Source organism: Aristolochia californica, unplaced genomic scaffold (assembly GCF_029961685.1).
Source record: "Aristolochia californica isolate CCGP_79_NKW_82.1479 unplaced genomic scaffold, dmAriCali1.0.hap1 SCAF_9, whole genome shotgun sequence".
NCBI classification, from domain to species: Eukaryota; Viridiplantae; Streptophyta; class Magnoliopsida; order Piperales; family Aristolochiaceae; genus Aristolochia; species Aristolochia californica.
Window position 1 is genome coordinate 1026958 of NW_027182290.1, and position 22737 is coordinate 1049694.

General features: G+C 42.1%; 5 protein-coding genes across 6 annotated transcripts; 2 read left to right on the plus strand and 3 right to left on the minus strand.

Annotated features, from left to right (window-relative positions):
• LOC137940347 (protein EXORDIUM-like 2) lies at nucleotides 1-1051 on the minus strand. The gene has a single exon (XM_068785370.1). The coding sequence runs from the start codon at nucleotides 949-951 to the stop codon at nucleotides 25-27; it is 927 nt and encodes a 308-aa protein (XP_068641471.1). The 5' UTR covers nucleotides 952-1051; the 3' UTR covers nucleotides 1-24.
• Nucleotides 1052-6092: 5041 nt separating this feature from the next.
• LOC137940463 (protein PHOSPHATE-INDUCED 1-like) lies at nucleotides 6093-7257 on the minus strand. Its single transcript, XM_068785540.1, has one exon. The coding sequence runs from the start codon at nucleotides 7196-7198 to the stop codon at nucleotides 6251-6253; it is 948 nt and encodes a 315-aa protein (XP_068641641.1). The 5' UTR covers nucleotides 7199-7257; the 3' UTR covers nucleotides 6093-6250.
• A 545-nt stretch (nucleotides 7258-7802) lies between these two features.
• Nucleotides 7803-11136, plus strand: LOC137941456 (protein PHOSPHATE-INDUCED 1-like). Of its 2 annotated transcripts, none has more exons than XM_068786885.1 (3): nucleotides 7803-8066; nucleotides 8154-9226; nucleotides 9595-11136. In XM_068786885.1, the coding sequence occupies exon 3, from the start codon at nucleotides 9928-9930 to the stop codon at nucleotides 11107-11109; it is 1182 nt and encodes a 393-aa protein (XP_068642986.1). In that variant the 5' UTR covers nucleotides 7803-8066; nucleotides 8154-9226; nucleotides 9595-9927; the 3' UTR covers nucleotides 11110-11136. The 2 variants fall into 2 exon arrangements, with proteins under 2 accessions (XP_068642986.1, XP_068642987.1); XM_068786886.1 differs by having other exon boundaries at nucleotides 8018-8030.
• A 586-nt stretch (nucleotides 11137-11722) lies between these two features.
• LOC137940388 (uncharacterized) lies at nucleotides 11723-14858 on the plus strand. Its single transcript, XM_068785423.1, has 6 exons — nucleotides 11723-11874; nucleotides 12663-12875; nucleotides 13065-13160; nucleotides 13343-13485; nucleotides 13599-13818; nucleotides 14423-14858. Exons 1-6 carry the CDS (start codon nucleotides 11740-11742, stop codon nucleotides 14618-14620), a joined length of 1005 nt encoding a protein of 334 aa, XP_068641524.1. The 5' UTR covers nucleotides 11723-11739; the 3' UTR covers nucleotides 14621-14858.
• A 3278-nt stretch (nucleotides 14859-18136) lies between these two features.
• LOC137940387 (7-deoxyloganetin glucosyltransferase-like) lies at nucleotides 18137-19973 on the minus strand. The gene is made up of 2 exons (XM_068785422.1): nucleotides 19263-19973; nucleotides 18137-19182 (listed from the first exon to the last, which is right to left on the minus strand). Exons 1-2 carry the CDS (start codon nucleotides 19771-19773, stop codon nucleotides 18227-18229), a joined length of 1467 nt encoding a protein of 488 aa, XP_068641523.1. The 5' UTR covers nucleotides 19774-19973; the 3' UTR covers nucleotides 18137-18226.
• Nucleotides 19974-22737: the final 2764 nt, after the last annotated feature.

The window sequence follows — 22737 nt, forward strand, 5'->3', positions numbered from 1 at the left end:
TTTATTTTTTTTTTTTTTGTTCTTTCACACAAGGGTGGTGCAGGTGGATGTTCGAGGGTCCCACATCGCAGGTAAGAGATATTTCCGACCATTCACTCCACGAGCATTGTAGCTCGAACTAGTGGGCCCGTCCAGTAAGGTCTTCCCTGGATATCCCGGATAGGCCCCGCTTCCGAACACTCCCGGACACGCAGACACCGCCTCCAATGGCGCCTCCGGCGGCCCCTGAAAGTACCCATTGTTGAACGGGTTGGTGACTGTTCCGGCGAGCACCGTCGCGAGGTTGATCACCATGCCGTCGACACCCACGTCGCCGTTCGGTGCGATCAACGGCGGCGTCTGGGGCCCGTAAATCGGCTGATGGAACGGCCACGCGCATTGGCCAGGGCATTGAGTCTCCGAATTCCCCACCCATACGTAAGCGAACCTCGCCTTCCCATTCGTAGCCCTCGCTGACCCGTGAGTCCCGCACCGGCTCATGCAGAAACCCTCGACCGCCACGTCCTTGGCCGTGAACACTACGCTTATCACGTTCCTCCCTGCGAGCTTCCCCGCCAGGTTGACGATGTCCCGGCTCTTCAGCGACTTCCCCACGGAGCAGTTCTCGTCCACAATCTGCTTCCCGAGGAGGAGATTAGTCGGGCCGCTTTTGTACTTTTCGGTGGTTTTCCACCAGGAGGCGACGGAAGGGCTCGACGTACTCTTGGCCGGATTGAGCGACTTGACGAAATCGATCAGAATGGCGTGCTGAGAGGGAGTAAACTTCCCGTACCACACAATATTGAAGGTGAAGTCGCCTTTCAGGAGAAGCCCGTTGTGGTATTTGAGCACAAGAGGTTGCTCCTCTACCAGAGCAGTCGGCTCCGTCCTAGCAGGGGCAACCCGAGCAGGGATAAGAAGAAAATAGATCGACAACAGGCAAACAAAGGCAGGAGAGGAAGAATGCCTCATTTCCTATCTTTCTTCAGTCAATCTGTGTGTGTTAACTGTAAAGAAGCAGAAGCTTATAGGAGACGATTCACGGAGAGCCTGAGAGAGGACGGAGGGAGTGTTTTTTGAAAAGCGTGAGACTAAGAGCTTGCTTAGGGCGCCCTTTTATACAACGAAGTGAGTGGAGAGAGAAGGAAAGCTAGACAGTTGTCAACACGATTGTGTCTACGTCCTATATTGCCACGTGGAGTATAATGGTTGGAAGACTGCTTTGTTCGGACAGGCTGTCTTTAGGAAGAGCGCGTTGGAGATGGCTGTGACGTGAGGGAGAAGATATAAGAAAAAAACACGCACCTCCTATGATAATTACCTGACTACCCTCCCTTTACTTCAGTATTCATGACACTTGAACACCCTTTTACTGTCTCGACTTCAGGTCTTCTCTCCTTCTGAGTTCAAGTCCAACACGGCAACGATTAAAAAGCTCACGTTCTATTCAATGGCAAAATAGTAACTCCCTCAAGAGAAGAAACGCCTAGTGGCCGAGTGACGCCGACGAGACTGGAGTTGGTGCAAAGTGGACCACAGAACCCGACCGACCCACTTTTCTTTTCTCGGGAAACCCGAAGACGGAAAGTGGGCCGGCGCGGCCACTTCGAAGCAAAGCTTCGTCACGCGGAAGGATCGACGAAAATGCGGCGACAATTCGTTCAACTCCGCCTATGCACGTGACCCATCCCCGGCCCAGTCAACGGCGTAAATGCGCGGCCGCGACCTATCACCAGACACGTGTGAGGCGAAGCCCGGCGAAGAAGCAGGATAGTACCGCCACATGTGTGACCACGAGTAGCAGAATGAAGATAAGCTCGTCAGGGAAAACTAGACAAAAAGCTTCCACCTTTGGACTGGACTGCGAAGAAACGACAAAAAGCTTCAGGCGACGTGTTTGGATGAGACCCCAAGGCCGTATCCATTTTGGTCAAAATAGTCATTGTCGCACTTCCGGAAGCGCAGCGAGGGGTACGTCGGAAACAAAGCTTGTACTAGAAATGAACGTGGCACACCGGGCCGATCAGTTTATCGAAATTAGCGTATCGTATCAGTTCAATTAACAGTCGCATTAAAGGATAATTTCGGTTCCGCGTTGGTTGCAACTTGGAAGCTCAAAGCTCCTTACACGTTGCCGCGTTAGGTCCGGAAGAAGTCGATCAAGCGGACGTGACATTCTTTATTACGAAAGAAACAACGGACCAACGGAGTCGACCCAATTCTAGACAAACCGGACCGGCTGTAGGGAAAGAATCTACCGGGCCTCTACCCAGGAGTTGATGCGTCAGCGTGCATTTTTTATACGGAGACATGCGTTACACGAATTATTCCTTTGGGAGTCTGAAGAGATGTGGGGCCACGATTTTTCCCAAACATGGCATATTTATTCCGTGCACCTTCGATTCCTACGTTCGCGTGCCATTTATCTGTCTCAAGTCTGACGAAAAGAAACAAAAGTTCACGAGCAGAGAGGATAAGCACGTCAAGATTCTCTGATCTATAGCTAGGCATCCTAACCAAATCAATTGTCACTAGGGATTCCAACATATTCCACACGAGTTTCATTATTTTCTTATAATGATTATTAATCAAGCTTATAAATTAATAAAAAAAATTAATAGTTTTGTACCGGTGCCACGTGTTATCTTATGATAATTAAAACCTGATACAAAACCCATATATGGGAGTGGTTGATGGGTGTTGTCAGCCGGGGACAATGGTCCGCTACTTGCTAGCTTATCTAATGATAATATGGAGTTCTTTGCAATTGATTTTGGGGAAATGGGCGCCGGTCTGGATGTACCTCCTCCTATGAGTACGAAAGAGCAATTATTTTGCATGGACCCCTCTCAAATGTGACACTTGGATGGGTCAATACCACCTATGAGTCTTGCTCGTAGGTCGTACAAAGTTCTATAGCGCCGTGCCAAGTTTAAACTTGGTTCGAGCTTTAACCTTTATTTTGAACTGAACCAACTTGAATAGTTTGCAAGCCCATCTGACTTGGTGCCAACCCTAATGCAAACCATAAGAATAAGATTCTCTCATGCATTGAGATACATTTAATAGTAAGTGCCCGTTTGTTGGATAGCAACTCGTGAGAGGGACGTTTTGTATCGAGTCGTGAGGAGTTACTACAAGAGGTGTGAAAACGTGGTGCAAGTCGAGCCGCCTCTTCACCAATTGGCCGACTGGAGTTATGGGACTAGGGGTGTGACTGTCCAAGTCTGTAGGAAAAAACCAATGTGTCGGCCAATATGTTTTCAATATATGTACGAAGTCGTTTGTAGGCCTTGGATTGTTTTAATTATATCACCGTCTCGAATTAGCTGCCATGGCCTAGGCTAATCAGTGTTCCACAAATTTAAACCCTAAAGCCCTGATGGGTACTGGGTACTGATAACTACCAGTAATTAGACTGACAGTGGCTAGGCTTGTGTAAGAATGAACCGTGTCTGCCCTCACAATATATTTAAGGCAATGATAGGTTTTTCCAATTTAATTAAAAAAATAGAATTTTCTCAAAATTTCGGTTTTAAACAATTTATTTATAAAAATAACAAAAATCTCAAATTATTTATAAAACTACCGACTTTAACTAGTCAACTGCATGTAGATAATAAAATGCGACTAAAATGCGACATGTAAGTTTTGACTGCTTTTGCGTCACTCCGTCATCAGAGCGGCTATGTAGATGAATAATATGATAAAAATTTGAATAAATTTTTAAAAAATTAAAAAATCAAATACACTTTTTATTACTTTATATCTAAAATAAAAATTATTAAAATTTTAATAAACAATTAAAAAAATAACTCTTACTTATTTAACACAATTTATTATCAATTAAAATATTTATTAATTAAAAAATATATCGTTATACTTTTTATTACTTTATATTTTAAAAAATAAAATAAGTAAAATTTTAGATTTAAAATATTAATAAAAAAAATCTTATTCTTAAGTCTTACCCACATATTATTGATTTAAAATATTTATAAATTAAAAAAATATACAAAAAGTTATTTTAGAGTTTAAAAATAAAATTTATTTGTATACTTTTATTACCTTGTTTAAAAATAATAATATTTAAATTTTTAAATATTTATAAATAGAAAAAATCTAGCTCTTACCCATTTATTATGGATTTAAAATATTTATAAATTTAAAAAATCTTACTCTTAAGTTTTACCCATATATTATCGATTTAAAATATTTATAAACTAAAACAATATACAAAAAAATTATTTTAGAGTTTAAAAATACAATTTATTTGTATACTTTTATCACCTTATTTAAAAATATTAATATTTATAAATTTTAAAATATTTATAAATAGAAAAAATCTAACTCTTACCCATTTACTATGGATTTAAAATATTTAAAAATAAAATATATACAAAAAATATATTTTAGAGTTTAAAAATAAAATTAATTTGTATACTTTTTATGACCTTATTTAATAAATAATAAATTATTAAAAATACATTAGTTAATTAAAAATATTACAACACCTTTTATTATTAATCTAAAATATTTATTAACTAAAAAACATATGAATATTTAAAAATATGATAGAAACATTAAAGCAAAATATGTTAAATTGTGGTCGAGGTACAAGAGAAAGTAAATGTTATACAATGGTGTCAATGAGATCGTTAATGGGAGCCATGGCATCCCAACATATTTGACAGAGCTTCAAAAGACTGAAATAACATTTCTTGAACCAAGTTATAGCACACCCAATTTTTCTAACAACCTTCGTAGAGGACGAACCAAATAGACTCAAACTGTAAAGCAAACCCAACATAAAATTTATTTAGCAAGATAAAATTATGCATTCAACAAGTTTAAAAGTTATCTCAAGTCTCAATAGCCAAAGGTACACCTAGCTCATCCATCATCAGAGTCATCCTTCTGCCATGTAGTTTCATCAATAAGAAAAAAATTAAAATCTCCCTGTAACTCTCATCTGATATCATTGCGTGATTCCGTGCATAATCTACAAAGCCATTCTTATATGTCTCCGAGTCTATCCACCCATTACCAATCTGCACACAGTTTTCAATCTTTTTTTCTTAATTTGAAAGATCTAAATATGATAAATGGAAAGTCGTATATTAATAAATAATTTTACATCCTAATATCAAAGAATATTAAAATTCTCATTCCGCTCTTTTGTCTGATTATAACAAAGGGCCTTGCCTGAAATTTCTTCATTTAGATAAACGTATCGATCTTTGTTGGAACAACTCTTCTTTTTTTGTTCTAAAAAAGAAAAAACACATTGAGGCATGAAATGGAAGGACCATGAAACTAGCACGACTTCCATTACAAAAAAAAGTTAAAGAGGGAGAGAGAGTACTCACCTTTTACAGTGTTATCGCAATGAAACTCATCGACTCTAGTTCTGATGTTTAGCCATTTTCTCAAGACAGTTTTCGTTTATGATGACTGAAAATGATCAAATTCATGGGAACATACTTATATTTCCTACCAAACAAACAAAGTTGTGGAGTTTGTGAAATTCATTAAACTAAAAACACAAAGACAATTTATGAGTATCCACTTTGATTTGTTCTCATTTTTAATGTTCAAAAAACACTAGCCAGCATTTCCTGAAACAAGACAAACCTTACAAGTACTAAGACCACATTTCTTTACAAGCATTTCAAGAAGCAACTTGACCAAATTTGAAAAGACATTGGATATAGCTATTTAAAAGTTAATTATCTCAAAAGTTGACAAGTTCTTACCGTACTGATATTATTTGATATTGAGTCTAAAATTTTTATTATTCTAAAATCATTTTTAATACATTGAGTATTAAATAAAATATGTTAATTTCAAATCGAATATCTCATTATCTTTTTCCCCATCCCATTCACTATCTTTTCTTCTAAACCAATATCATAATCACTTTGCACAATCCCCTATACCATAATTATTTGATGTCACCTTTGACTATCCCTGAGCCGGTAATTTTGTAAATAATTTGAGATATTCTTTTAATGAATAAACGATATTTTGGTAAAATTCCCTTAAAAAAAATCAAGCTTAGTACTTCACAGCAGTAGATAGCCAAATATAGTCAGATACGATCGACGCTGAAAAGCAAATCAAGCTGATTGGCCCTTCTTATATTTCACCATGTAACAAATAATCAATGAATAAATTACAGTATAAGATATCCATTCTGTAGATCATACTACTGACTAATATAACCCATCTAATCACTTTGCATAATCTCCCATTCTCTCCCCTCGCATAATTAGACCAAAGTCGAGCACTTTGACGTACTAGGATCGAACAGAGCTGGCAGCAGGTACTTTCTCCCGTTATCGCCCAGAGCATTGTAGCTCGCCTCTGTTGTGGAGTCCACCAAGAGCTCTCCAGGGTAACCCGGGTACGCTCCCTTGCCGTAAATGCCCGTACAAGCCGACGCTGCCTCCAGTGGGGCCTCCACCGGACCCTGGAAGTACCCATTACTGAACGGGTTGGTGACAGTCCCTGCCAGAAGACTGGCGATGTTAATGATCATTCCGTCGACGCCAACGTCGTTGTTGGGAGCCACCAAAGGCGGGGTCTGAGGGCCGTATAATGGTTGGTGGAATGGCCAGGCGCAGGTACCGGGGCACTGGGTCTCCGAGTTACCTACCCAGATGTAAGCAAACTTCCCCTTTTGGAGTCCCCATCTGGACGACCCATGAGTCCCGCACCCGTTCATGCAGAAGCCGTCGACTGTGACGTCTGCTGCCGTGAGTACAACGTTGATGGAGTTTTTCTCCGCGCCTTTCGCAGCCAGGCGAACGATGTGCTTCATCCGAAGAGATTTACCAAGGGAGTAGCTCTCGTCGAGTTTTTGCGACTTCAGAGCGAGGGAAAGAGGGGGAGAAGAAATCCTGGGAGAGGAGTGGTGGTTGTAGTACTTGCGGGTAGCCTGCAGCCAGGTAGAGACCGTCGGCTGGCGGTTCTGACGAGGCTTGACGGAGAGAGAGGATATAAAATCAGAGACGATGGCTCGCTGGGTAGGAGAGAACTTGCCATACCAAATGAGATTGATAGCTGTTGGGCCGTTTAGGAGGGGACCCTTGTGGTACTCCATGAGGAGTGGCTGCTCATCATCAATCGATGAGGCGAGTAACCTCGCAGCAGTAGACGAATAAGTGAGAGAGAAGAGAACTATCTGGAGAGTAACGAACACGTACGCCGAAGCCATATTTGTCACAGAGAACACAGTTTAGAAAACCCAGAGAAGCTGCTGACCGAGAGGGTAGATCGATAGACGCTCTTGGATGAAAAATGAAGGAGAAGGTAACTATTTATACAAAGCAGAGGGTACGGAGTTGAGTGTCGAACAAGAACCTCGAACAAGAAGCAAAGTAAAAGCACCGAGGAGAGAGAAAAAGAGAGCTGCAACGGTAATAAGCAGCTTTCTCGCTACAGCAAATAACACGGAAATAATCCTCTTCGTTTTCAAACTAATTGACCAAAATAATCCACACTCCCCACCATATTACCTCAATATCTTACCTTGTGTAAAGCCCGGTGTGAGGGTAATTTCGAGAATGTGTGCGACGTGGTTTACAGAGAGAGCACAGTGAGGTCTAGGGATGAGTAAAGACGCCAGCTGTGGTCATCGTTTGGCGTGTCACAGGACTGGTTGCGGCTCCCCAAGTCGCCGGAGCGTTAGAGAGAGAAGAGTAGTGTTTGGACAACTCGTGACGCGAATCTATCTCCAGCTGGCCTCCTCTCACACGCAACAACTGTAACCAGTGTGTTCCCCACTCCCCTCGCAGAATTATCTAAAGCAAAAGCTCCCCAAGCCTCGCCCGCTACGTCTCTTCGCTTATGACGGGCGAGCCTCTTTCAGGGGCGTTTCGTCGAACAGACGAACACCTTCTCCTCCCTTCAAACTTCTCGATCTAGTGGGTCTCTTTCGCCGAAGGAGACAAACTGGGCCTTTTTTTAATTTTTTTTTTCCTTTTTTTTTTCAAGAACGATGAAAGGGTATTGCTATCACGGTGGGGCTCACCAATGAACGTCCACCAGTATTCCTAACTCCTACCCATCGATTGTGCAGTGCAGTTGGCTTACTTAATTGATTTCAATTATTTTTCAGTTGTGCCGAAGAGAGGTTCTATTAATCTAATCTCATTGCTGTTTGTGTACAGTAACTTCTCGGTCTGCCGGTAGACTCGAACCACGATTCCAGCGTGTCGGATGGGGGATTTGGTTCCCTTTGGCTGTTTCTTGAAAACATGGAGACGTTGCGCATCCATTGTTTATAATCTGCACGAATGCAGGTCTTTGGGAATCTCACTTGAGAAGTGAATCCAAAGTTTTTGGTCTAAAGTTTCAGCCGGATTTGTTAGACCACAAGCTGTTCGATGATATTCTTAATTGGGCATTCGGGGAAGTGCTATGCTTGTGCGGGGCTTTTCACTTTAATTTGTCTGTAAAAGTAGCTTTTATAATCTATCTTCCTCTATTATGCGTAGATGGCAGCCTGGCATGTTGCGATTATGAACTGAAATTATAGTTAAATATCTGGAGAACGATGGGTGACGCTTGAGGTGAGACCTGCACAAGATCTACACCAGAATTGTCCAGATGATTGCAATAGAACATGGTTTGAATGAATTCAAGAGTTGGGGACGAATGACTGAGATCAATTTAGTTTCAGCTTAATCTAGAATAAAACAATTCAGAACGTAAGAGACACCAGGTGGAACCTCCCTTTTCTGTGTACTGGGTGGCGCTACTAATATTGAGTGTCTCCTGATGCTAATTTTTGACACAGGAGTGCTTACATTTGAGGAGTACAAAGGAGAACCTTGCTTGAATTTATTGCCGTTTGCTGCAGCTTTGGCACTCAACTGGGTCTCCTCGGAGGCTTGTGGACATGAACAGCAAGCATTAAAAGAGTATTATCTTGATTATGATCATTACTTTTGTTTAAAGATTTGACAACATTTTCTAAAGGATAAGAACTAGGAATCTTCATGAGTTTGTTCCTCTTTCTTGCAAGGGTTTTTTACCTAGCTTGCCTGTCTATAAACAGATATTCAAAGGTAAGCTTACTCCGCCTAGATTTCATAAGAGCTAATTGTTTCAATATTGCAGTCCGTGGGTTTTTGTCGTTAAAACCCCTGCAGGTCTTGTGAGATGTTCCATGGTTCAAAAGTCTGCCGACCTGCCCTCTCCTTATTTACAGAGTTCAGTCACATGATCACGTTAACTACAGGTAAGCTTCCTGCATTTATTTTCTTTTGTTCCCATTCCCCTGCATTTTTAAAGAATTAGACGTAGCTGCCCCCTTCAATGATGCAAAAGTGGAGCCAAAAGATTGTCACTGTGTATGATAAAATGCTTAATAGAAAACAAAGCTGCACCAAGTGTGGCAACTTCACAGCTTTTTCACATTAGGATGGGGACCCACCGTTTGAATATGCTTACAGGCTACGCCATTGTGGTCCCCAGGCCACCATACTCAGAAGTGGTCCTCAGTCTCATCCCATTCCTGCATGCATTGAATGTTAGGTGCAAAGTCTACTCTATATCATTACATCATTCAATATATACCCCACTTTTGACTCCTCTCATACTTTCTAGGAAACAACAAATAGTTTGGGTGCAGAGTTCAGAGCAATAATTCACTTACATCAGCAACGTTTGAGCTACCACTGGCCCTACATGGACTTATGGGACGGCATGGGTGCACAGTGTTCTTGACATGGGAAGAACTAGAGATGGAAATGGCAGAAGATAGGCCGGAATGGAAGGTCAGCATTGGCTTAGCCATAATAACTCATGCAAGCTTAGCATAGAAAAACAACGTAAGGGGGCCTCAAATCCCTAGACAAATTACTAAAGAATAGAGGAAAGAGAGAGTAGAAAATAGAGGAGATGTCCCCCACCTATCTCCTTCTGCGGATCTCGTGATCCATGTATCTACCTATTGAATCACGAAACTGCAGAGAACCCCAGATAAAGGAATTTTTTTTTTACTTTTTGTGGGCTTCGTTCATGCACGAAATCCACTTACAGGCTATATATGCTCCACTTGAGTTTGTACTTGACATCCCACTTCTCTTCTTGGGAAGAAACTCGAGTCTGTCTTTCCGTATTTTTCTTTCCTTGTTATTTGCTGTATTTCTCTGTTACATTTCTCCAATGGCTGCTCCTGCTGCTTCTATTGGTGTTTTAAAAACCACTCTCTTAGTATTTGTTGTTGTAAGCTCTTTCGAGCTCTGTTCTGGGGCTAGAGAGCTGGCGGCCCTCTACCAACCGCCGGCTGGGCTTATGAGCTACCACGAAGGGGTGCTGCTGGATGGCGAGCTTCCTCTTTCTATCTTATGGTACGGGAGATTCACCACTGCCCAAAAATCAATCGTCTCTGATTTCATTCTCTCTCTTTCGCGGCAGCAAGGAAAGGCTGTCAATAGCGTCTCACCCGTAAAATCTCATGTGTCTGATTGGTGGAAAATGGTAGAAACGTACACCAAACTGGCGAAAAGAGAGAACACCCATATTACATTGTCCGGCCAGTTCTCGGACGAGATCTACTCCCTCGGAAAAACCCTTAAGAGGGCTCAGATTTCCGAGCTAGCGGGAAAGGCTAGCCACACGGCGAAGGTGACCCTTGTTCTAACAGACGCGACCGTAACCGTAGAAGGGTTCTGCATGAACAACTGCGGTTTCCATGGCGTCGACTCGGAGAAGAAATCGGCCTTAGTCTGGGTGGGGAACTCGGAGACTCAATGCCCCGGCTACTGTGCCTGGCCGTTCCACCAACCCCTCTACGGCCCCCAGAGCCCCCCGCTGCTCTCCCCGAATAACGACGTCGGCGTCGACGGCATGATCATAAACATCGCTGGCCTGCTAGCGAGCACCGTTACCAACCCCTTCAACAACGGGTACTTCCAGGGTCCGGCGGAGGCGCCGCTCGAGGCTGCGTCGGCATGCTCGGGGTTATACGGCAAGGGGGCGTATCCTGGTTACGCCGGCGAGCTCTTGATGGATTCAACCACGGGCGCTAGCTACAACGCGCAGGGTGTAAACGGGAGGAAATATCTGCTACCAGCGCTCTTCAATCCTACCACGTCTTCGTGTTCGACGCTGGTCTGAGCCATCGATTGTTGGGGGGGGGGGGGGGGGGGGGAGACAGTACGGTTCTCCTTTGATGTACATACATAAATCTCGGATCGTATATATTACTGTATTCTTTATCCTTGTTTCAAGCTCCTTCAATTTCCTCAAATCCAAGAGACCAGCGTCGGAAACTATCTGAATGAACTAACATTATCGGAAATTCTTAATACATAATCCAATGGTAGTAACATTTATTAAAATGAAAAAGGGTGTGTGACGTGGTACCATATTTCATGACATATCAGCCCCAGAAGGGCTAACCCGCTACGTCATCAAAATACCACGGTATCATCTATATAAGTGCCACGTTATCCAAAATTATTCACGTGTCATTAGGGGTTCCATCTAAATTATCCACGTGGATATGAAAAAAATGTTTTCTAAGTGGCTACTATTTTGAGATAGAACCTTCGTATCGGAAGTGGGACCTGCCCAATTTAAGATATCGGAAGTGGGACCTGGTATGACCTCTGTGCTTACGGAATTCTGCGATGTGTTCCATTTTGGTTTGTCTGTAACCGGCGGCTGCCGCCTAGTTTTCGGTATAAGAAGGAAGACGCAGTTGCGGTCTCCCAGCGAGAGTGGCAGTGGGAGCGGGCCTTTGAGATGGGTTGGAGAGGAATCCTGGGTTTTGATTACGGAATTGTTCAGGGGCCTCTCGGTCCTGATATTTCGGGCCCGGAGCTCGTCGCTGCTGTTGCTAATGCTGGGGCGATAGGGGTCCTCAGAGCTCCTGATTGGGTATACTTCATTGTTTTGAGTCTATTAATCCTTCTTAACAATTCGCACATCTGCGTCTTCCGTTTGATTAGTTCAATTTTATGCCATTTTTGCTTCTATGATGGCTGAGGAGTAGATTGATGAGCTATGATCATTTAGTGCAATTGTTCCTTTTTCTTTTTGGATTTTTTATGTTTCTGGACCTTTTTACTCTTTCATTTCCTTTTATTGCTTAACAATTTGGTACTTTGATATTGGATTCTATGAACTGTTCCGTTTTCTGTTGTAACTACTCTTCCCGTTTAAGGATGTGAGATTGTTAGTAGTTTGTGCTTTTATGATTTAGTCCTTGCTGAACGTGCCTTATGATCTCTGCATTTATCGGGATATTTAACGTGTTAGCTGAAAGGAATTTCCTTCTTTGAGATTTGTAGGCTTTCAAGGGTGCTCATTCTTCTGAAGATTTTGAGAATCATTAGACTAGTGAGAATCGTACAGCTATAGTAGTACATTTGGTAAAAAAACATCTTTATCAGCGTTTTGGCTAAAATTAAGGGTAGACAGCACCTATGTTCTTTGAACTCACTAAAATGCAGACTGCCATTTGTACATTAAAGCGTGCGCTGAATCTGGTTTAGCTGAGCAGTAGGGGATTAAAGTTTTATTACTGACCCTGTTTGCTTCAGCTGCACCAAAAAAAGAGGGTCATTCATGCAGTAATTCATGCTCTAGTACCATAACTATATTTACTGTATATTATGTTCTTGCTACTTGACTGCTAATAGATTTGTACGATTGAGAATCTTCAGGCGGCACCGGATTATTTGAGGGATCTAATAAGAAAAACAAGAGCTTTAACAGACAAACCATTTGGTGTTAGTGTCGTTCTATACTTCCCCCACAAGGAGAATATTAAAATTATACTGGAGGAAAAGGTTGCAGTATTAATGGTGGCATGGGGTGACTTCCCTAGGGAGCTCACAAATGAAGCTCAGCAAGCAGGAGTTAAGGTCATTCATCAAGTAAGTGTATTTTTTGTTTATCTTATTTGAAGTTGGTTTCATATTGTCTTATTTAACAAGCATAAAATGTTGTTGCAAATAGCAACCTTTTGAGTTATGTTTAATTGACAAAGAAACTGCCTTAGAAGTTTTGTAGACATTTCAGTCTCCTTTAGAATCTTGTCTCACAGCAATAGATTATTATTGAAGGTAGGAAGTTTGGAAGATGCCGAGAAAGCCCTGAATGCCGGTGTCGATGCAATTATTGTTCAAGGTCATGAGGCAGGAGGCCATGTCCTTGGTAAGGTAATATCATGTGCTTTTTTGAAATTACAAAAATATATCCCTTTTGCCCCCTGAATGTTTTATTTTAACATGTAAAATGTTTAGTTTTGTATAACAAAGATTTTGCATCTCTCTGATTGCCACATGATTCAAATTGGGTCAACTGTCAATTCTCACAATGTAATCTTCAATCTCTTTCACAGGATGGACTAATTGGTCTTCTGCCAAGAATAGCTGATTTGGTTTCAGGGTGTATACCTTTGATAGCTGCTGGGGGTATTGCGGATGCGCGAGGTTATGTTGCTGCATTGGCTCTTGGAGCTCAGGGAATCTGCCTTGGAACTAGGTCCAACACATTTTACTACATATATGTTCCTACTAAATTCTTAGTTTTACTGTCTTGAACAGAGCTGGCACTATAAATTGATTTATATTTTTGTGCTTGTAACATACATGCAGGTTTCTTGCAACAGAGGAGAGTTATGCTCATCCTATATACAAAAGAAAATTGGTAGAAATGAATAAAACTGAGTATACAAATGTATTTGGTCGTTCAAGGTGGCCAGGGGCACCACAGCGAGTTCTGCAAACACCTTTCTTTAATGACTGGAGGCATCTTCCTGATCATGAAAATGAAGACATCCAGCCTATCATTGGACATGCAACAATACATGGCATGGTAGTATTTTCAATCTTCTCTTGACCATATATACTTGCACATAAATAACTATTTGATGTTTGCTTGGTATTTTTTTCCATTTTCTGGAACACTTAAACGTTAGAAGGATGTTCTTGACTCCGTATCCAGATACTATGCAAATCTTCTCAGTCGCCAAAACTCGGATGGTTTGTTGAAAACTCACTTCAGATATGAAGTTCTTACTTCCTAATCAGGGAAAGATGAAAGACTTGTTCATTGTGGTGTCTGTCAAACATGTTGATTAACTAATTGGGTGGAATAAAAATAAATTTAGATTCATTAGCTAAGTTTAGAAATTGGGTGGAAAATCTAGTTTATTTTATGTGGAGTATTTGTATGCCTTGGAGTGTGGCGGCGAAGTTCATGGGACTGACCAAGTGAGTTGGGGAGTTGAGACTATTTTGTTCCTTTTCTTGTTAGTTTTACATTTTCAGCATCCATTCATAGCGAAATGAGCAACCATATAACTCATTGCTGCAGCAAAAAACTCTTTGCTAGATTTGTATATTCAAGTTTATCTTTTAGGGAACATAATCTCATGTACTCTTCTAGAGTGTCACATGGAGAAATTTTTCTGCAACAGGAAAAAGATATAAGGCGTTTTGCTGGTACGGTTCCAAATCCAACCACAACAGGTGATATTGAGAGCATGGTTATGTATGCTGGCGAAAGCGTGGGCCTAATTAAAGAGATTCTGCCAGCAGGGGAAGTGGTGAAGAATCTAGTGGAGGGAGCAAAACAAATAATTCGTCAAAACTTTCAAGCCGCTGATGCAGCTTAAATAGTGAGATTTATATCTCATGGTGAATTCTGCAGTATGACTTGTAGTGGTGCATCTTACATGTTTATGATTGCTCTAAACCTAGGCTATCCCACCTGTGAATGCTCCCTCCCTTGAGAAGAAGTTAAAAGAATACTAGGCTTGTCTTCTTCCCTGTGGTCGTTTTGAGCTGTGTACTGGATATGATATATATTATGCTATGGATCTTTTGTTTGCTTTGAATAAAACTACAGATTCACTCTCATGTTATGATTCTATCAAGTTCACATTATGCTTAGATACTATGTTCATCTTACTCTCACATTATGCTCATATTATACTCCTTTTGGGTTCCAATTAAGTTCATTTTGTATTTGTTTACCACTTAAGTGAAAGTTAGCGAAAGTTTAAAAAATGCCCTCATCACTTCAACTTTACAAAACACTACTCTCAGCTAATGATCTACCTTGACTTTTATGGTGTTAAGAGGTGTTCAATTCTAGGGGCAATATTATCATTGGAATAACCAGCATCTGGATCTTCTTTCCAGTTTCCAATTTGATGAATATTGATAGAGTTAGCTTAATGTTCTGTTGAGTGATACACTATAGTGATCCTCCATTCCGGGTCTCATATTTTCAGAAGAGTAAGAAAAAATCAAGAAACCATCATCAGATGCAGAAGAAAGAAAGCTGGCTTTCTCATTGGCAGAGCCTCAAACCCTGGAAATAATTCAGTGGGCACGTCGAGAATCCCAAGATGATAACAGAGAAACAGGCTTCCTGCATCTACTATACAGTATAAATTCCAAGTGTAATAAATACCAGACAGTTCTGTGCAGGCCGTGCCCCTAAATAATCCCAAGAGACTACTGACCCAACGCAGAAAGGAAAAAGACAAAACATACAGGATCAGTGAAGGAGAAGCAGCTTTTAATGGCTCATCAAACCCATTCTTGTAGACTCATCCATCTCAAGAACCAGCAATTTTCTTACCCTTTTGATGCTATCAGTTCGTACCAGTGTTTCTCTCAGGCCGGTGAACCCATCCAGCGCGTTCGAAGCATCCTCAAAGGACCAACTGACCGAGTTAAGGAATGAAAAGACGGTTTCGGCAGCGGCATTTCCATCCCAGTGGCTTGTAATTAGTGTACTTCTTGCCAACGGAAGACGGCGACATGCTGAGGGAAGCTTCTCCGCCGGGACCTGGATCAACGCCGCCGTGGGCCGGTAATGTCGGCACTTGGACCGCGATGCAGGGGTTGCAGTCGTTGCACCTGTTATGGCAACTTGGGGGAGTAGAACCAAGCCGAGTCTTCTCTTCCGAGAACTGTCCCTACGAAGCCTATTAGCATTATATGGAGAATTGGAGATAAAACTATAAATGGAAAACCAAGATAAGGAACCTGAAACAGAATCATTCTGTTACCCTGGGCACAGCTGCCACTGGAACTGCAGTTCTAGGCGATTCGTCCACGCAAGAAGCCGGGGGAAGTAGATAAAGAGGTATAAAAACAGCAAAAGCAGTGACGTAGAGGAAGTTGGGGTTGGGAAAACGCATGGCCATGGAACCATCTCATCTCACCATGGAGGATTAAGAGATGAAATAGTGACTAGTTTCTTGTAACAGAAAAGGGAAGAGAGGGGAGAAGATAACAGAAAAAGAGAACAGAAACAGAACAACAGAAGTGATTCTATTCTAAATGTTCTAAACAAGTGAAGAAAGAATGATATAGTAAAGCGAGAGAAAGAAGAAGAAGAAGAAGATAGATGGTGATGTAAGGAATAGTTTTTGATCTGTATAACTGTTTTTGTTTCTCCCTTGCTTCTACTGCCCCTACGTGGTCTCAGCTCAAAGAGAGTGACGAACAGTGAAAACAACGGGACATGGATGGAAACAAATAGGGAACACCCACTTCTGAGGGAAAAGCAGAATCAATTTATTCAATTTTCTTCTCTGTTTTTCGATAGGATTTAGGACTCTGTTCGGCAGCTGTGAGAGAAAGCGATATATGGTGAGTCCTGGACATGGATGAGAAAACGTGGAAGTGAATTAATTAACAGAATCGCCTCTGTTTCTTTATATGCGTTTTGACTGTTCGGGAGTGAATGACAAGAGAGAAGCAAGAAAAAGAGATGGCGCTATTAACCGTGCAAAAAGGCTGCCTCAGAAGAAAAAATGAAAGCGGATGAAAAAAACATCAAAATGGGTTTTCTCGATCTTTTCTTTTCCTCAAGCTCCCTTGCCTGTCTGCAGATTCATTTAGTCAACCAGCTCAGAATTGCAGAAAGCGAATCAGAAGTATCAGAGCAAGAAAGGGCAGCAGTCGCAGTAATTGCAGTGAACGGCATTTCTCGATAGAAAACCAGAGGATAGAATTTAGATCCTTAGATTAGAGAAAGCCCAAGACGATCTCATAAACCCAGAAAAATCTTCCGTTTACGTTAGCGATTGAGCCTCCACTTTTAACCCCATAAAAGCAAAGATGTAATTATGTTGCATGTAATAAGGGCAATTGGGTCTTTATACATGGTAGTGTAAATACATAATCATATTTGTATAACATAGACAGATACAGCTAAGGGAGCCAAATTCTTCGACTGGATTTTATTTGCAACGAGGCTGCATAGTTCGAAGATGTCATGGAGCCGGAAGTAGCTCTTTCACAAGAAACTTCAATTTATAGGCGATCTTTAATGAGAAAATTTACAGAGTTTGATCCATTTACGTTTCAAGGGAATGATGTTTCTCTCCATCAGTTTGTGATAATGGAGGTAGCCCATCAAACCACAAACACTTGGGGTCCAGAACAGTACCTCGGGGGATCTGGAGCTCCTCAGCAGCATCCAGAGTAAAGCTCCTGATTCCATCTGAGATTATACTGCTTACGCAGCAGCGCCCTGAAGGGAGCCAAACAGCTCCTACTGGTGGACTCGCAGAGAGCCCGGCCATCTTGAGTGACATCGGCAAAACATGGAGGAAGACCGTCTGGTATGGTTTCGAATCGGAAATCATCCAATCCAGTAGCCGCCGGTGGTTGTACTCCGTATTGACAAAGTTTTGCTAGTTTTAACATGGGGTCGACATGGCCTTGTGCAGGGTAGGGTAAGCAAACCGCACGAGGCTTCTCATATCTCTCTCTCTCCCTTCTCAGCAGAGCAGGCCAGTCGTGAATTTATTGGACTGTTCAGCATCGGAGGACGTTTTCCTTGTAGAAACTGTATATTGGAATTTCCCATTTTGTATTAGAAATAGAGATGGGCTTGTCCCTGCATGGTAGTAGGGCATCGTTGTTGTGCCAAAATGTTTATCTCACAACATAAGCAATGGCGGCCCCCTCATTGTGGATGGACAAAGGAGGGTAATGGAAGTCATGAACTAAGTAAGGTTCCTAGTTCAAGTAGGAGTTTCTGCCTTGTTAGGATTAGTTTCTATTTTTAAGCAAGTTTTAATTATGTTATGATTGAGATTAGGAATCCAGGTTTAGTTTAGTTTCTGATTAATGTAAATGCAGTTGCCTATAAATATGTACTCGTTCTTCGAATTTCATAGATGGAAAAAGAGAGAGCATAATACATGTAATTTCTTTCAAAAAATTCCTTTCCACTCTTTCTTTCACCTCTTAAATTAGCTTGGGAATTTGCTATCAACATCTAGTAAGCCTCCACCAATGTCTTCAATCAATCTGTAGAAATTCTTGTGAGAAGATCCTCCAGGTCCAGCAGCCTTCTTGGCACTATTCTTCCACTGTATTGCTTTCTTTGTCTTCTCCCTCCCTTCATCTCCTTCCATTAATTCACTGACAAGCAACTCAACCTCTTCCCTCCTAACATTGTTATCAATCTCTATCCCTATCCCCCACTTGTTACAAGCATACCGGCAATTCGTTGGCTGCTCGGCAAAGAAAGGCCAGCAGAGCATTGGGACCCCGCTGCAGACACTCTCCAGGGTCGAATTCCATCCACAGTGTGTCAAGAACCCCCCAGTTGCAGGGTGGGAAAGCACTTCCTCTTGTGGGCACCAGCTCGTTAACAAACATCTCCCTTTGGTCTCCTCGACAAATTCTTGAGGCAGAACTGCAGATTCACCCATTATAAGATCAGGCCTGATGACCCAAAGAAAATGATGTTTGCTGTTTGCCAACCCCCACCCGAACTCTATCAGTTGCTGCTCTGTCATGACTGTTATACTCCCGAAATTCACGTAAACAACTGAAGCTTCATCTCTCTTCTCCAACCACTTTAAACACCGGTCATCTTCTTTCCACAGGCTGGATTTGATCGGCTTGGTTGCCGAGTTGGGTATCTGATCAAGGAGTAAAGATAGAGGACCGATTGTGTAAACTCGAGGAAATATGTTCCCCAGGGCTTCGATCACTTCATTCTCTAGCTCGTCGAACGTATTCAAGATTACACCTGATGCCTTTTTAGCGTTCTGAGCTTCGCCGCCGTCGAAGTTGAGCATGATATCGTCGCGATTGGTTGTTCTTATAAAACTGGGGAAATCCCTCAAACGAATGTCTCCCATTCCGGGTACCCAATCGACCTGGGTTTCAAGATATCCGTTTTTCAAGTAACTCTCATCTGCGGAATTCACAAAATGACCTTTAATTTTAGCTGCGGAGCTGAAACTGTCTATGAATCGAAAACACAAAACTGCGCACCTTTGAGTGGAACATAACCTCTTTCAATGAGATCCGAAAAGTGTAGATACCCCATGAAACCACACGCACTGGTCGTCCAGAAAACCAATCCACGAATACCTAATTCGTCTCCGACTTGAAGAAGGAAGCTCATGACACCGTCTGCTATTATACAGTTGACCTTGGGTACTCCCTCGGAGTTGTTGAGCCTGGTAATCAGTTCTCGAAAGGGAGCACCGCAGTTGGATCTGGTGGCCAGACACAGCGTGGGGATATCTTGAGTCACCTCACTGTCCAACGACGGGAGGCCATCGGGGATAGCCTCGAAACGGAAATCATGGAGGCCCTTAAGACAGTCGGAGCCCCATGATTTTAGGAACCGCTGGTGGTTGTACTCTGAGTTGACAAAAGTAATGTAGAATCCTCTGGAATGGAGAAGTTTGGCCAGTTTCAGCATGGGGGTTATGTGCCCCTGTGCAGGTTGAGGGATGAGCACCGCATGGGGCCTAATTTGTGTGCTGAAGGAAGCCATTTTTGTTCAAAGCCGCTTCACAGGAACTGTTATTCCGTCAGGCTAGTTCAGAACCAGCCATTGGGTGAACCGGTGAGGGATGAGGCTTTGGAAGCCGGAATCGAACAGATAAGGACGGGAAGGGTCAGAATGCTAATCAGAAAATCGAATACTTTAATCAGGAGTTGTTTGTTCAGACGAATCAAGAATGTGAATTAGTAGTCAAGAAAGACTGCGCACTGCATATTATTTGATCGAAGGGAAGAATAAATTTTATAGTGTAGTTTTTCATCATAGATTAGTATCTATCCTGATGTTCTGCGTCATCTTCCTGCGTGTCGAAGATCATGTGCAGATCCTGTGCTTAATCACAACATTGAAGATTCTCTACCATAATCTCAACTGATTGAGATTACCTGCCCTGTTTAGCCAGAATCGAACAGATAAGGACGGGAAGGGTCAGAATGCTAATCAGAAAATCGAATACTTTAATCAGGAGTTCGTCTGTTCAGACGAATCATGGCACTGGAATGTGAATTAGTAGTCAAGAAAGACCGCAGGACTTAAAAGCACTGCATATTATTTGATCGAAGGGAAGAATAAATTTTATAGTGTAGTTTTTCATCATTGATTAGTATCCATCCTAATGTTTTGCGTCATCTTCCTGCGTGTCGAAGATCATGTGTGCTTGAATCACAGCATTGAAGATTCTCTACCGATTGAGATTACTTGCCTTGTTTAATGGCTTCCTTCCATAGACACTTGACCGTTAATTACGAAGCTAATGAAACTCATTTTTTCCTGTATTGTAAAAATCAAATCAATGTAAATCTCTTAAATTAGGTTATAACAATTTGTATCAATTATAAATATGAAATCTACTCACCCCATTTGTGTGGTAAATGTATTATTGAAAATTCTCATGGTATCAGAGTTATACCTGGATTAACATCTCGTGATCCTAAATGGCTTTTGATATCACTTCTGATCCTCTTCCCTTCAACACCATGATTTACATGGTTACTATCAAACTTTTGTCTTCCAATTATCTTCTATGGAAGAGTCAGTTTCTTCCTCTTCTCGACAACCAAGACCTATTGGGTCATGTGGATGGTACTCTTGTGCCAACACACTCTTTTCGACCCACCCACCTCTCAGACTCCCAACCCCAAACACCTGGCATGGAAATCAACCGACCAGCGTCTCCTCAGTCTGCTTCTCTCCTCTCTGTCCGAAAAAACTATGGTCGAAACCATCGGCTCTCCACATCACGTGTTGTATGGCTTGCCCTGGAGAACACCTTCACCCATCACTCCAAAGCTCACGAAATTCGTCTCAAGGACGATCTGCAATTGATTAAAAGGGGAAATCGCTCGGTGACGGTATATACTCATCCGTTCAAGGCATTGTGAGACCAACTCCATGCCATCGGTCGTCCCGTTGATGACATCGACAAGGCTCAATGGTTCCTCAAAGGTCTCGGCCTGGAGTTCTCCAGCTACTCCTCCGCCCAAATGGCCCAAAATCCCCTCCCGTGTTTTTTTGACATTGTGTCCCGCACCGAAAGCTTCGAAAATTTCCAGAAATCTCTTGAGCCTCTGGCGACGGCGACCTCCACCGCTGTCTTTACCGCAAATCGAGCCCCTTCTTAGCGCTCCGGTGGATCTTCTCGCCAAAAACGTGGCCATGGAAACACCCATTGCGGCCATTCCAGTCACAACCAGAGCACCTTCTCCAACCACGGCCAGGGCCAGGGCCAGAGCGGCGATTTCGACCACGGCCAAAGCCGTTCAACCTCTAGCCACGGTCGCTGACCACCACGATGCCAAATCTACCACCTGGAGGGTCACTATGTCGATCGATGTCGACAACGCTACGCTCGACATGATTCTTCGGGGCACCTCGCTGAAGCCTTCAATTCGTCTTGCTCTACGTCCAAAACTGAACCTTCGGACTGGTTCATAGACATAGGGGCCTCGGCCCACATGACCCCGACCCAATCCTCCCTGGATCAATCTGTCACTTACACGGGTAAGGATTGTGTAATTGTAGAGAATGGTGCGGTCACCTCTCTCCTTCATCAGATTTTAAATTGTTAGATGATTTAGTTGTTCCCCATCTTACTAAAAATCTTTTGTCTATTAGTAAATTAACGAATGATTTTCCTTTATCTGTTACATTTACTAATGAATTTTTCACTGTTCAAAATTGCCAAACGGGAAAGGTGGTGGCAACCGGTAAACGTGATTGAGGCCTATATGCTAGAGCGTGGAAATTTCACTTTTATTTCCGTTCTAAAAAATAAATCTCTTCGTGCTTCCTATGATTTATGGCATGCTCGTTTAAGACATGTTCATTATTCGGTTATTTATTTATTAAATAAAAAAGTCCAACTTTATCTTACTTCCTTATTGCCATCTCCGAAATTATGTGATACATGCCAACTTTCTAAAAGTCATCGTTTACCTTATTTTCGCAATAAAAAAAGGTCGTGTCATGTGTTAAATTTAATTCATTGCGATTTATGGGGTCCTTCACCCGAAACATCCAATTTGGGGTCTGTTTACTATGTTTTGTTTATTGATGATTATTCTTGCTTTACTTGGCATTATCCATTGAAATTGAAATCTGACTTCTATGATACATTTCTTCAATTTCAAAAATTTGTGAAAAACCAACATTCTGCTCGTATCAAAAAATTTCAAAGTGATGGTGGTGCCGAATTTACTAGTACTCGTTTTAAACACCACCTTCGTACTTCTAGAATTCATAATCAACTATCGTGTCCATACACCCCTTCTCAAAACAGTTGCGCCGAACGAAAACACCGTCATGTAACTAAAACTGGTTTGGCTCTGCTTTTCCGTTCCCACATCTCTCCTCGCTTCTGGGTTGACGCCTTTAGCACTACTGCCTACATCATCAACCGCTTACCCACACCACTTCTCGGAGGTAAGTCTCCTTTTGAAATTCTTTATGGTCTTT